The sequence below is a fragment of the Gracilinanus agilis genome, chromosome 3 (assembly GCF_016433145.1).
Source record: "Gracilinanus agilis isolate LMUSP501 chromosome 3, AgileGrace, whole genome shotgun sequence".
Lineage (NCBI taxonomy): Eukaryota > Metazoa > Chordata > Mammalia > Didelphimorphia > Didelphidae > Gracilinanus > Gracilinanus agilis.
Genome location: NC_058132.1, coordinates 625,480,457 through 625,493,634, shown reverse-complemented (window position 1 = coordinate 625,493,634; position 13,178 = coordinate 625,480,457). Strand labels below are relative to the sequence as shown.

The 13,178-nt window shown below is 35.8% G+C and overlaps 1 protein-coding gene across 1 annotated transcript in view; it reads left to right on the top strand.

The window, feature by feature from the left end:
- Window positions 1-756: 756 nt before the first annotated feature.
- Window positions 757-13,178, top strand: part of TM4SF20 (transmembrane 4 L six family member 20) — a 27,310-nt gene continuing 14,888 nt past the window's right edge. Inside the window, exon 1 of the mRNA XM_044667597.1 lies at window positions 757-939. Within this exon, the coding sequence (XP_044523532.1) occupies window positions 757-939 (183 nt within the window). The remainder of the gene's footprint in view (window positions 940-13,178) is intronic.

Genomic DNA, 13,178 nt, shown 5'->3' with positions numbered 1-13,178 from the left:
TCTATCCACTGAACCACCTAGTTGCCCCCTTGTATGACTTTTTGAAGAAAAATGATCACTAGACTCCAATTTAATAATGTCAAAAAGTCTTTTTTGTCTTGGAAAACAAAGTGTATGTGATGGGGTGGTGGGAGGAATCCTGAAATGGAAAATCATACATTAATGTTACATGTGAATGAATTTATCATGTTAATAGTAAAGTGCTGAATATACAGCAGGCACTTTATAAATGCCTATTTGAATTGAAGTGCAGGCTTTTCCCTTCAGAAAATACTTCTTACCCCCTCTTTGAAATTCTTAATACATTTCACCAGCAAGCCCATTGGATCAAAGAGATTAAGGATATCAAGTAGCTGGAAGCAATAAATTTAAAACATAAAATATACCATGGATTCCTCAGTTTTTTAGTAATGTTGCATAAGTATCTCTAAGAAAAGACAGTGTCCTCTGATCCATTTTTTCTCCTGGCAGTTTTCCATAATGTCAACTTGTTATAAAAGAACTGTGAATTTTCCCCTTCCAATTCCCACTCATCTCATTTGTTAATCACCTTTCCTTTCCGTCACTATTTATAATGCTGATCTACTGTAATCCATAAACCCCATTGGACTTTGAACTGTTTTCCATAATTTATATTCAATGTATGCTAACCTTTAACTAGGAACCACAGGATAAAAAGTGGGGACAGACAGGTGTTTCAGTAAGCAGTGCTGCCTTGACACTACTCTGAACTTCTGATCAAACCCAAGTGGAAAAATGACTTGCTGTGAAAGCTGGACGTCCTGCAATGGATTTAGCCTGCTGGTTCTACTGCTGTTTGCAATAGCTCTCAACATAGTACCGATAGCCGTTTACACAGTCGAACGCAGTGAGAATTTTCGAAACCCCATATCTTGCTTTGAATGGTTTTTCCCTGGAATCATAGGAGGAGGTGCTTTGGTGAGTAATATCTGGAAAATAAAGGTGATAATTCCTGGTAGACCTATCTCACAGGGTTGTTGGCAAGGCCAATCAATCTATCAGCCATCTGGCATTTATAAAGGGTCTCTTATATGTTATTGTACTAAACTCTAGGGAAAAAGAATAAAGCAAAGAGAGTCCCTGGTGTAAAGGAGCTCACAGCTAAATGGTCAGATGATTTACTATATAGAAAGCACTCTGACATTCTTAAATCACTCCATAAATGTCAGTTTGATGATGATGATGATGATGTACCTTAGGGTTATAATTTTTTATTATAATTATGTTATATAATTTATTATAATTATAATGGTCAGTAAGGAAGAAACATTGAGATTAGATTAGAAGAAACAACAGCTATTTAATAAGATCATAGAAAAAAAATTTGGAATTTCATTCTGATTCCCCACCATGAAGAGTAGTATAGTGTATATCTGAATGGTCAATGAGTCTTTTAAAAATTATTTTATATTTTTTCAGTTAAGAAAAATTGTGTTTCTTCTTTTCTCCCCTTCATCATTGGAAAAAGAAAAAAAAACAAATATTCATAGTCAGCCTAAATGAATTCTTACTTTGGCCAAGGGTGGCCAAAAAATAAATGTGTCCTATGTCCTCTCTATCAGGAGGTAGAGAGATAGCATCCTTCGTTATTGGTCCTACCACAGGGCTTAATGAATGCTTCTTGACTTGACCTGGCATTGATTCTGGAATCATGGTTGGTCTCAATTAGTTTTACTTTTAATATAATAGTGAAGATTTTGCATCCATCCTCACCTTATGATCACAGATCACATTTGGCCTCATAGCAGGTCCCTTGGCACCAGTTACTATGATATTGGGGTAGAAAATGACCTCATCCTTCCTTGACCCTCACTGGACTCACATTTCACTTGGAGAGTCATAACCAAAGAGGTCCAAGCCAGATTTGAATAGATGCAGGACCCTGCCGTAGTGCTGCTATCACAGGGCTGGGTGTAGGACCAAGAGACCTCCCAAGATTTTGCGTATCATGATGAAACTCCAAGTCCTTTCAGCAGTCAGTTGCCATTGGCCAGAAGCAACCCTAAAACTCCTATGTGACCAGAAGGAGTCAAAGAATATTGCTCATTTTCATCATAACCTGTGACGTATTATCAATTTTTATTTTACAAAAGACCTGATTGTTTACAGACATTTGGAGACAGGTGATTTCTTGTTATTTTGACAGTGTGACCATGGATTCAGAGTCAGAGCAAGTGGATTCAAATCTTGGCTCTGCTATTTTCTGCGTATATGTCCTTAGGCAAATAATTTCCTCTCTAGATTGCATTTTTCTCATCCCTTTGTAATGCTGTTTCTAGGGTAGAAGAATGACCTAGATCCTCTAGACTGCAGGATTTTGAGTTTTTTATTCATCTCCTGAGGCAAGAAAATATTGCAGTTTTGGGACTGAGGCAAAAGGAGAGTAAGCACTGTCCTAATCCCCCACTCCTTAGGCTCTGGTTAATTGACACCTATTTCTCAGTGTATTCCATTATTCAAGTTATAAACTGTCTCCTAAGAAACTACTTTTACCCCTTATAAACTCCTTTGGTCAATCCAGGCATGAGTATTTCCTTGAGTTCACTGGTTTGCATCATGAAGGTATATGGATAACTATGGAAGCAATATAGAAGATATAATCTTTCCTTTTTTTTTTCTTTCTTTAAAAAAAAAAAACACTTTACCTTCTGTCTTAGAATTAATATTGAGCAACAGTTCCAAGGCAGAAGAGTGGTAAGGACTCGGCTAGTGAGGTAAAGTGACTTTCCCAGGGTTGCACAGCTAGGAAGCAGCTGAGGTCAGATTTGAACCCAGGACCTCCCATCTTCAGGCCTGGCTCTCTATCCATGTGGCCACCTAGCTGCCCCAAAGAACACAGGAAATAAGTCTCAACCCCAGTTTGTGGTTAGAGTATCTCTATCTCTGTTTCTGTTTCTCTGTGTTTGTCTCTGTCAGCCTAGTCATGAACCCTTCATTTGTTTCATAACTACACTCCTAAGAGCATAATTCAGATTTAATATTCATTTAATAACATTAATATTTATTTAATATTGATAATTAATAATTAACATGGGCATTAGTCTGCCTCATCAGATTAGGAGTATAATTTGTGGTTTTGTTGTATAGATCAACTCAATAAGAGTAGCAGGACCCAGGGGTACCCCACTGTTCATTAAAAGGTAAAAATAAGGAGTTTGGAGGAGATGGTCATATTGCTTTGATCTTTGTATCCCTTATATCTATCATGACATAAACTTTTAATAAGTATTTATTGATTGGTTGAGTTTTGACTCTATGTCTGTGATCCTATGTTATCTCAATTCTGAGTTCAGTGAGTAATAAATAATTCATATTAATCATAACCTTTTATGGCCATAAAATATATTTACATCATGATGACATCATCAGGAAACAGAGGGTCAAAGAGAATAAGGTTACCTAAGGATATTTAGATAGTAAGTGACACGTCTTCTGACATCATTTAGAGTTTTCTCCATCAAACTACATTGCCTCTAGGCATGAAGCCTAGAACACTGAAGCCTGTACTGAGAACTTTGAAAAACATCAGTCTGGTTTTGCAACAACAAGTGGCAAAATGGTGGCATGAGAAGAACACTAGTCTAGTATTTAAGAGACTGAATTTCATTCTTAACTTCACCAATGACTTGCCTTGAGACATTGAGCAAATCACTTAGCCTCTTTCTGCCTCAGTTACCACATCTTTCTTTTTTCCCCCCTTTTTTCAAATAGCTGGAACTTTAGATACAGAACTTGATGATCTTTAAAAGTCATTACTTTATTTTTTGGAATCCTTCTCCCCAATATTTACTTTATTTTAAATTCTTTGTTAACTATTTCCTTATCACATATAAAAATTATATCAATTATTTTTAGAAATCATGAATTCCTAATTCTCTCCTTCCTTTCCTTTCTCATCCTCTCCTTCCTTGAAAAGGCAGGCAATCAGATATCAATTACACATATGGAGTCATGCAAAACACATTTCCATATTAAGAAAACACAAACAAAATAAAACAATGAAAATGAATAAAGTGAAAAAAGGATGCTTTCATCTGCTCCTGGAATTTATCAGTTCTCTCTCTGCAGGTGGAGAGCATTCTTCATCACAGGTCTTTTGGAATTGTCTTGGATCATTATCTTAGGACAGTTGATTATCCTCATACTATTGCTTTTATTGTGTACAATATTCTCTTGGTTCTGCTCACTTCACTTTGCATCAGTTCACATAAATCTTGACAGGTTTTTCTGAAAGTATCTTGACTTACCTTTACTTAGAGCAAATAATATTCGATCACAGTCATATATCACAACTTGTTCAGTCATTCCCCAGTTGATGGACATCCCCTAAGTTTCCAACTCTTTGCCCCAGCAAAAAGAGCTGCTATAAATATTTTTGTACAAATAGATCCTTTTTTTCCTTTGATCTCTTTGAGATATAGACCTAGGTATTACTAGATGAAAGGATATGCACAGTTTTTTAGCTCTTTGGTTATAAGAATGTGATAATCTTGTTTAAGAAACCAAATGTACAGCCAACTTTTAAAAAGAAAAGTCTATAGTTCATTGATACATTTCAATCAATAATCATTAACTTTTTTATTTTTATTTTTAATATTTCCCCATAGTTACATATTTCATGTTCTTTCCCTCTCCCTCAAGCACCCCTAACCTCCCTTAGCTGATGCACAATTCCACTAGGTTTTACGTGTATCATTGATTGAAATCTAATTCCATATTATTGATAGTTGGACTAGAGTTATCGTTTAGTGTCTACATCCCCAATAATATCCCCATCAGCCCATGTGTTCAAGCAGTTGTTTTTCTTCTGTGTTTCTCCACCCACAGTTCTTCCTCTGAATGTGGTTAGTTTTCTTTCTCATAAGTCCCTCAGCCTTGCTCTGGATCCTTGCATTGCTGCTAGTAGAGAAGTCCGTTATGTTCGATTGTACCACAGTGTATCAGTGTCTGTGTACAATGTTTTCCTGGTTCTGCTCCTTTCACTCTGCATCAAATCCTGGAGGTCATTCCAATTCATATGGAATTCCTCCAGTTCTTTGTTCTTTTGAGCACAATAGTATTCCATCACCAACAGATACCACAATTTGTTCAGCCATTCCCCAATCAAAGGACATTTTCTCATTTTCCAATTTTTTTGCCACCACAAAGAGTGTGGCTATAAATATTTTTACAAGTCTTTTTCCTTATTATCTCTTTGGGATATAATGCAAGCGGTGCTATGGCTGGATCAAAAGGCAGATAGTCTTTTAAAGCCCTTTGAGCATAGTTCCAAATTGCCCTCCAGAATAGTTGGATCAGTTCTCAACTCCACCAGCAGTGCATTAATGTCCCAATTTTGCCACATCCCCTCCAACATTCATTTTAGCCAATCTGCTAGGTGTGAGGTGATACCTCAGAGTTGTTTTGATTAGCATTTCTCTAATTATTAGAGACTAATCATTAACTGTTATCAATTACAACTTCTAATTGTGTTCTAACTATGATCTTATGTTCAGACTTTGATTAGTTTGCCTAAAACTTTAGGATCAGATCCCTGGGCTGATGAATAACTGTTAAACAAATTTAGCATCAAAAATTCCTTTCAGAAAGAAGACTTTCCTTAGATCAGTGGTTTTTAGTTTCCAATAACAATCTCAGGTGACCCATTCATGCTGCCACCCTGTTTGGGCTCTGAACTAAAGAACTAACTAAGTTGTCTTCAGATCTGCAAGAAAACTCCTCTGCCATATGGACAAAGCAGAAGGAAATAGTTACTTAATGGTGTGATGCCAGTGAGAGCATAAAAACCCATTGGGTCTATTCTTTCTAAGCACCTAAGGGTTTCTCTTCATTTCAGTGGTATAGGAAAAATATCCTCTCTCCTGGCCAGAAGTTTATGACTGAATACACTCTATTGGGAATGTAAAACTCAAGTTTACTTATTAAAAGGGTCCCCTTAGCAACAATTTAACCCAAAGGACAAACTGCCTCTGAAATAAAGTCAGAAGCTTTTTTTCAAAAAGGGCCTCAATCTTTTTCCTCTTCTCTCTCTCTAACCCAGGGCAACTTTGACATTTTAAACCAGAAAATTTACCAGAATTATGGTCCTTTAGTCAGAGGAAGTGATACTTGCTTTTCTCATTTTCTGAATTTGTTATTGGGAGCTAAGTGGCACAGTGGACAAAGTGCTGGGCCCGGAGTAAGGAAGACTCATCTACCTTAGTTCAAATCCAGCCTCAGACACTTACTAGCTGCGTGATCCTGGGCAAATCACTTAATCCCGTTTCCTCAGCTGTAAAATGAGCTGGAGAAGGAAGTGGCAAACCATTCCAGTATCTTTGCCAAGAAAATTCCAAATGAGTTCATGAAGAGTCAGACACGCTTGAAATGACTGAACAAAAAAAGTTATTAGGTTCAAATTCCAACTTTTTATCACACTATACATAAAATTAGAATCCCTTAATCTCACAGACAGAAAGTTCCAATGAGATTCTTACACATGTTATATAATATGTATATATGTCTGGGTCTACAACATCCTTGAAAAGTGGTCACCCAATCCCCCAGTTGAAGAACTCTACTGATAATTAATTATTTTCCAATGCTACTTATTGTTAGGAAGTTTTTCTTTACTTTGTACTAAAATTTGCATTTCTACAATTTCCATTAATTGTTTTAGTTCTGTTCTCTGTGGTCAAGGAGAGAAATCTAAACCTTTGTGATAGCTCCTTAAATATTGAAATATATATTATATCATTTTTTTCTTTCAGGTTAAACATTTCCAATTCTTTTTTTTTTTCAAACCCTTACCTTCAATCTTAGAATCAACACTAAATATTGGTTCCGAGGCATAAGAGTGGTAAGGGTTGACAATTTGGATTAAGTGACTTATTGCTAAGGGTCATAAGGGTATTTCTGAGGCCAGATTTGAGCCCAGGACCTCCTATCTCCAGGTTTGGTTCTTTATCCACTGAGCCACCTAGCTATTCTTTTCCTAGTTTTTTAAAATAGTTTTCAAGGGATATGATCTTTGGTATTCTTACGATCCTGGTCGTCCTTTTCTGTGTACATTCTAATTCATTAATGTCCTTCCTGAAATATGGCACCTGGAACTGAATATCATGCCCCAGAAGCAGTCATACCAAGATAAGATAAAGGACTATAATTTCTCTTTTTTTATCAAAGTCCTTACCTTACCTAGCGCCAAAGGGAATGAGACATAAGAAAAAGGCTTAAAGATGCTTATGGATGATAGCCTCAGAAAATAGGAATAGTACAGAACTGGATGCACACCCCACATGTAGGATATATTTTGCATGTCCTTCATCTCCCCTTATCTTAGGATAGAGCTGATACCAGATCAAATTCAATCCAGTTTTTGAACACTTGGACTTCTGACCTAAATTTCACCTCCAGGTGACATGCCAACGTCACCCTCTATCATCACAGAATCCTGGAGAACATAAGATCAAACCAACTGGTACTCTTCCACTCACAGATTCATATCTCTGCCATATCCAACCCTTGTGATTCAGTTGCCATCTCCTGGGGTAAAAGAACAAAACATCACCAAACTCTTATACACATCTAGCTGTACTCTAGCAGTAAGTCAGTCACTCAAAAGTATTCATGAAGGACATGTGTCAGCCTTTGAAAAAGGTGCTGAATTCCCCATTTCCATTCTTTCCTTCTAACCTCCCTTTTTCTTTTGCCCTCTGGAAGCCCTATTGTATTATTAATATTATTAATAGAATTTAATGCATTATTATTTAAAATTATTTATAGACTTCCAATCATCCTAGATCTCTTCTTTCATGTCTTTCCATCTTCTTAAATTCAGAGAGTACCACCTTCTGCAGAAGATATTAATTCCCAGGTCATCCTCTCCAAGGCTAGAAAGGAGGAACTGGCATATTTTTTACTTCTGGCATATTTTTACTTCTAGCTCTTCTCTTTGCTATCATCACTGAAGAATTTTTCTATTTTGAGTTTCATTTCATCTAATTAGATTGCTCTGTCTGGATACTTGTTGATGTGATGAAATAACCTCAAATCAACTCTCTTTTCTCAAAAAGTTCAGGACCTGGTTCTCTCTCTCTCTCTTACCTAATCCTTACTCTCATTTTTGAGAACTTTAATATATGCATTAATATATGGGCATGCTTCAGGGATATTGCAAATTTGATTCCAGACCACCACAATAAAGCGAATATCATGCTAAAATATTTCACTTAAATTTTTTTATTTTCTGGGACATATGTGAAAAAGTTAGAGCATACATAAAAAAAAGTTAACATATATAAAAAGGTTAGGTGGCCCAGTGGATAGAATGTTGTGCCTGGAGTCAGAAAGACTTATTTTGAGTTGAAATCTGGCCTCAGAAACTAGCAGTATGTCCTTGGGAAAGCCACTTAATCCTGTGTACCTCAGTTTCCTGATTGTAAAAATGAGATGGAGAAGGAAATGGCAAACAACTACAGTACCTTAGTTAAGAAAACCTCAAATGGTGTCATGAAGAGTTGTACACAATTGAAAACAATTCAATAACAACTTCCCAACTCAGACCCAGCACTATCCATGGTGCCACCTAGTTTCCTCTATTATAGTTTATCTAGACAGAAAAGGTAAAATAAATTTAAGGGTGACTTGTAGGAGAAAATGCAAAATTTCCAGGCATAATCATAATCAAATAAATTATTTATGATGAATTTATTAACAAAGTAGAATGGGATTTAGAACTAAAAATACATATACACACAAAGGGTTTCTGTTATAGATTTATCTTAGTGCCCAGCCCAGTGCTGTGGGCATTTTGAGTTTCATGTTTGAATGGTTACTTCATGAAAAAGTGATAGAGAAGCCATAAGTAATGATAGCACTTATAAACGTTTATTCCAAGGAACATTTGTCATTTTATCAACACTGGCTAAATTATAGGCATAAAGCTTCTTGGGATACGAAGAGCAGAAAGGTTAATGACAAAAGGGGAATGAGGAAAATAATCCTGGTTTCCTGGTTCTGCATTCTGCTGTGACAATGATTTTAAGGCAAATAAAAATTAACTGATGGTGTCAAGGTCATGCCACATTACACATTTTGTAGATAAAGAAAGAACAAAATGTTAGAATGTAGCTTATGACAAACAAGTAACTATTGCAAGTACAGTATAGAATATGAGCCTTAAACTTTATTTTGATTCTCCTGTGGACTGGATAGTAACAATTCTACTTGAGGAAAATGCCTCCAAGAAGACTAGACTGAAGAAAGCTTCTCATAAAGTCACAAAAATAAGGTTTATCCTCTCAAAGTCCTCAAAAAGATCTCCGTTAAAAAAAAGATTCTGATCTAATTTTATAGGTTGAAGTAGCTCTGGGTTCCAGAATTTGTCCAGAGTATAAAATTTGGACCTCTAGCTATCTCCTCAAACTTCCCCCAATGCCATGAATTTGTACAACCTATCCTATATGCCTGGAAAATTGTCTACTGGTTCTTGGGTATCCCATCAAATTCTTTGCTTCTTAAAGGGGCACAATTGCTGTCAATGCGGAAGAAGGATTAAACTTACTTTGGTATTAGGAAGGGAAAAGCTAGGCAATGGGCAAAAAGTGTAGAATAGGAGACATCTTATTATAACCCAAAATTTCCTAAAATTTGGGTTCTCCAGAGGTGTGCTGAGCTACCTGAGGAGGATATGGATTCCCTATTACCAGAGATCTCCAGATCTAAACTGGGCTAAATGATTCCTGAGACCCTTCCCAACTCTCGAGATTCTGCGAGTCTCCAAAGCAAATGGGAAATAAAAATTATATATCAATATATGTATGTACACACATAGATGCAGACGCAGACGCAGACACACACACATACAAAGTCCCTATTGCTGAGTAGCATGGGAAATGTGGGTTAATCAATTAGCTAGAATTTTTTTTAATTTTTATTTTGAATATTTTCCCAAAGTTACATGTTTCATGTTCTTTCCCTCTCCCCAAACCCCGCCCCCCCCAACTCCCCTTAGCCAACTCACAATTCCACTGGGTTTTACAGGTATCATTGATTAAGACCTAATAATATGTTATTGATAGTTGGACTAGAATTATCGTTTAGTGTCTACATCCCCAATAATATCCCCATCAGCTCATGTGTTCAAGCAGTTGTTTTTTCTTCCATGTTTCTCTTCCCACAGTTCTTCCTCTGAATGTGGCTTTAACTAGAATTTCTTAATCATTTACTATGTGCAGGGAATACAAAGTTAAGTAAAAAACCAGTCCTTTTTCTCAAGGAATTTATAATCTAATGGGGAAAGGCAGGATAAACTAGTAGTCTCAGAAGACAGATACTAAGATTAAGGAGGACTGGGAAAGGCTTCTTGGAGCCAAGATTTGAAGGATGTCAAGAAATAGAGGGACTAAGTTCTAAGCATGGGGCAGCAGTGAAAATGTTTGGAATTGGGAGACCTAGGAATTTTATTCTAAAGAACTGGTATATGTCATTAGGCTAGTACATGCTAACGTCTCTGTTCTATAGATCCTAAAAAAGGTAGTAGAAGGCACTGTAAATACAAAGTCAAAACCAAAATCTAGATGTTTTCATTCAATGACATGGAATCTAATAATGCCATGTATTTCACATGAGTTAAACTTTCCTCCCCTGAAGCTTTTTCAACTCCTGGACTATTTCATATACTTTTATATTTCCTAAAGTTCTGGACACATAGTAGATCCTCACTGATGAAATACTTCTTAAATTAGAAAAAGTACAAAAAAAAGAAGCAATTGTTGACTTTCATAAAAAGGAAATGTTTCATGATTCTTAAATGGAAACTTTATTATTGCAGAATTTAGATGAATAAATCAGAAAAATCAGACTATTTTTCTGATTATCAAGTTATTAATAAAAAGTATTATAATAAACATTATTTTATTGGTTTATGGTTCTGTTTTACACTGAAGTCATTGACTGGAATGAGCTTATGTTCTTTTGGAAGCTACAATTACGTATTAAAGTTAGTCATATACTTATCTTTGAGCTAATTTGACTTCCAAGTAGCAGATCAATAGTTCGCAGTTCTCAAAATCTCCTGTACTTAAGCTTTTATCTTTTAAGAAGTACATGTAAAAGATAATGATTTACTTTATGTAAGCGAGTTTTAATTTACAAGTGAATGTAAATTACATTTAACAAGTTTTTACTAAAGGAATGGTTAGTTCAGGATCAATTATCAAAATGAATTATTTTAAGACAAGCAATTTTAAAAGTCAAACTATCAAGCACTTGCAATTGTTTTGTGCTTCTTTTAAAATAATGACCAATATAGACTATGTTTCCCTTCAATTTTAAAGGCAACGTTTTAGAAACCTCACTTTTTCCCAACTCCAAATTCTAATCTTTGTCAAGAGCTATTCTCTAAATGCAGAATAAAATATCTCTCTGTTAAAACTTGTGTAGACATAAATATTACTTTAGGAGCTGTTTTATTTTTTCCAAAAAGGTCAGTAAAGATTGGAATTTTGGTGAATAATCTATCACTTGGTTATTGCTTGAAGTTTTGGAAAACAATAAGTCTTGCTTACAAAAATCGTCACATCTAAGGTTAAAAACTGAGTAGAATATTCTCGAAATCACAACATGTTTATGTTTTAAAACCTGTGATTGTGGGTGTTTCCCAGCACCCTGTCTTGGGTTCTCTTTTTCCCCCTTCAATAGCAAATAAGCATTTATTAATAATAAATAGTGCATATTATGTGTCAAGCATAATTTACAAATAAGAAAAAGAAGAGCTTTTTTAAAAATTATTATTATTACAGAAAACAACTGAAGGAGGTAAGAGAAGCTACCAGAGGGTAAATAAACAGTGTGGGGACTTGAGGTGGTAGAAGGCTCATGTAATTGAAATCAAGTAGAACAGCTGATAGAAAATGGAAGTTTATCTGGAAAGTTCTGGGCTCTTGATAAAGGAAGGCTTTAGGAAGAATAGCTTTGTTCCCTGACCCTCTAGTCTAAGTGGAGAGGCAGCTGAGGGTGTTGAGAAGTCAATGCATCCTGTGATCTCAATGACAACCATAAGCTCCATGATCATCTTGATGCTAACTTCTACTTCTGTTTCTATCCATCACCCCTCATCTGCTGAACTTCTAACTGACCTTCTGTTTTCCAGTCTCTTCCTGCTCCAAACTGTCTTTCACACAAGTTCCAAAATGATTTTCTTCCAGTAGAAGTCCCACCATGATATTCTTTTGCTCAAGACATATCAGTGGTTCTCCATTGCTCTTTGGATAAAATTCAAACTCCTCCCTTTGACATTTCAAGCCTTTTACAATCTGGCTCCAATGTACCTAATCAAACTTCGTTCATATTACTTCTCATCACATACACTGCTCTTGCTAAACTGCCTTGCTGAGCTCTGAACTCAACATCACTGGGGGAGATGAAATGCCTTTACATAGGCAGTTGGCAGACTCTGAGATGAATTTCTCCCTTCTCCTTTACATCTTACCTTCATCAAAGCTCAACTCCAATGCTACTTCCTATGCTAAGTCTTTCCAGGTCTCCTGACATTTTTTAGCACTTTCTGTCTCCTTGAAGAGTAAATCCACTTGTTTGTTTGTTTGTTTGTTTTGACTTTGTATCCACAGCTTCTCCCACACAGTAATTACTTAATAAATACTTGCTGGACTGAGCTGTATGGAATAGCAATTTAATATGCTGAGGCCAAATGACTAGAGGATTAGTAGCCTTAGTGTTATCACTTTTAAAAATCTGCTTTGTTCAAGAAAAAAAAGCGTTAAATATTCAGTCTACAGCGAAAAGATCTACAGTGGATTTGCAGTAAGAGGTAGTAGATTCAAATCCTAGTTTTTCTTTCTGAGTGCAGGAGACATGTATGATTGTAGACAAGCATTTTCCCTTCATACCTCAGTTTCTTTATCAGTAAAATGAGAGGATGGGACTAGAGAGTTTCTAAAATGCTTTCCATTTATAAATCTATGGTTATTTTGTCTAAATTACTTTGTTGTTGGGGAAGATGTATTGTTATCATTTCTTTTTAAATCCATTGACATTTTCTAAAGGAATCCTTGAATTATTTTTATTATAGCCCCATTTCCCCATCATATTTATCTATCTATCTATCTATCTATCTATCTATCTATCTATCTATCTATCTATCTATCTATCTATCT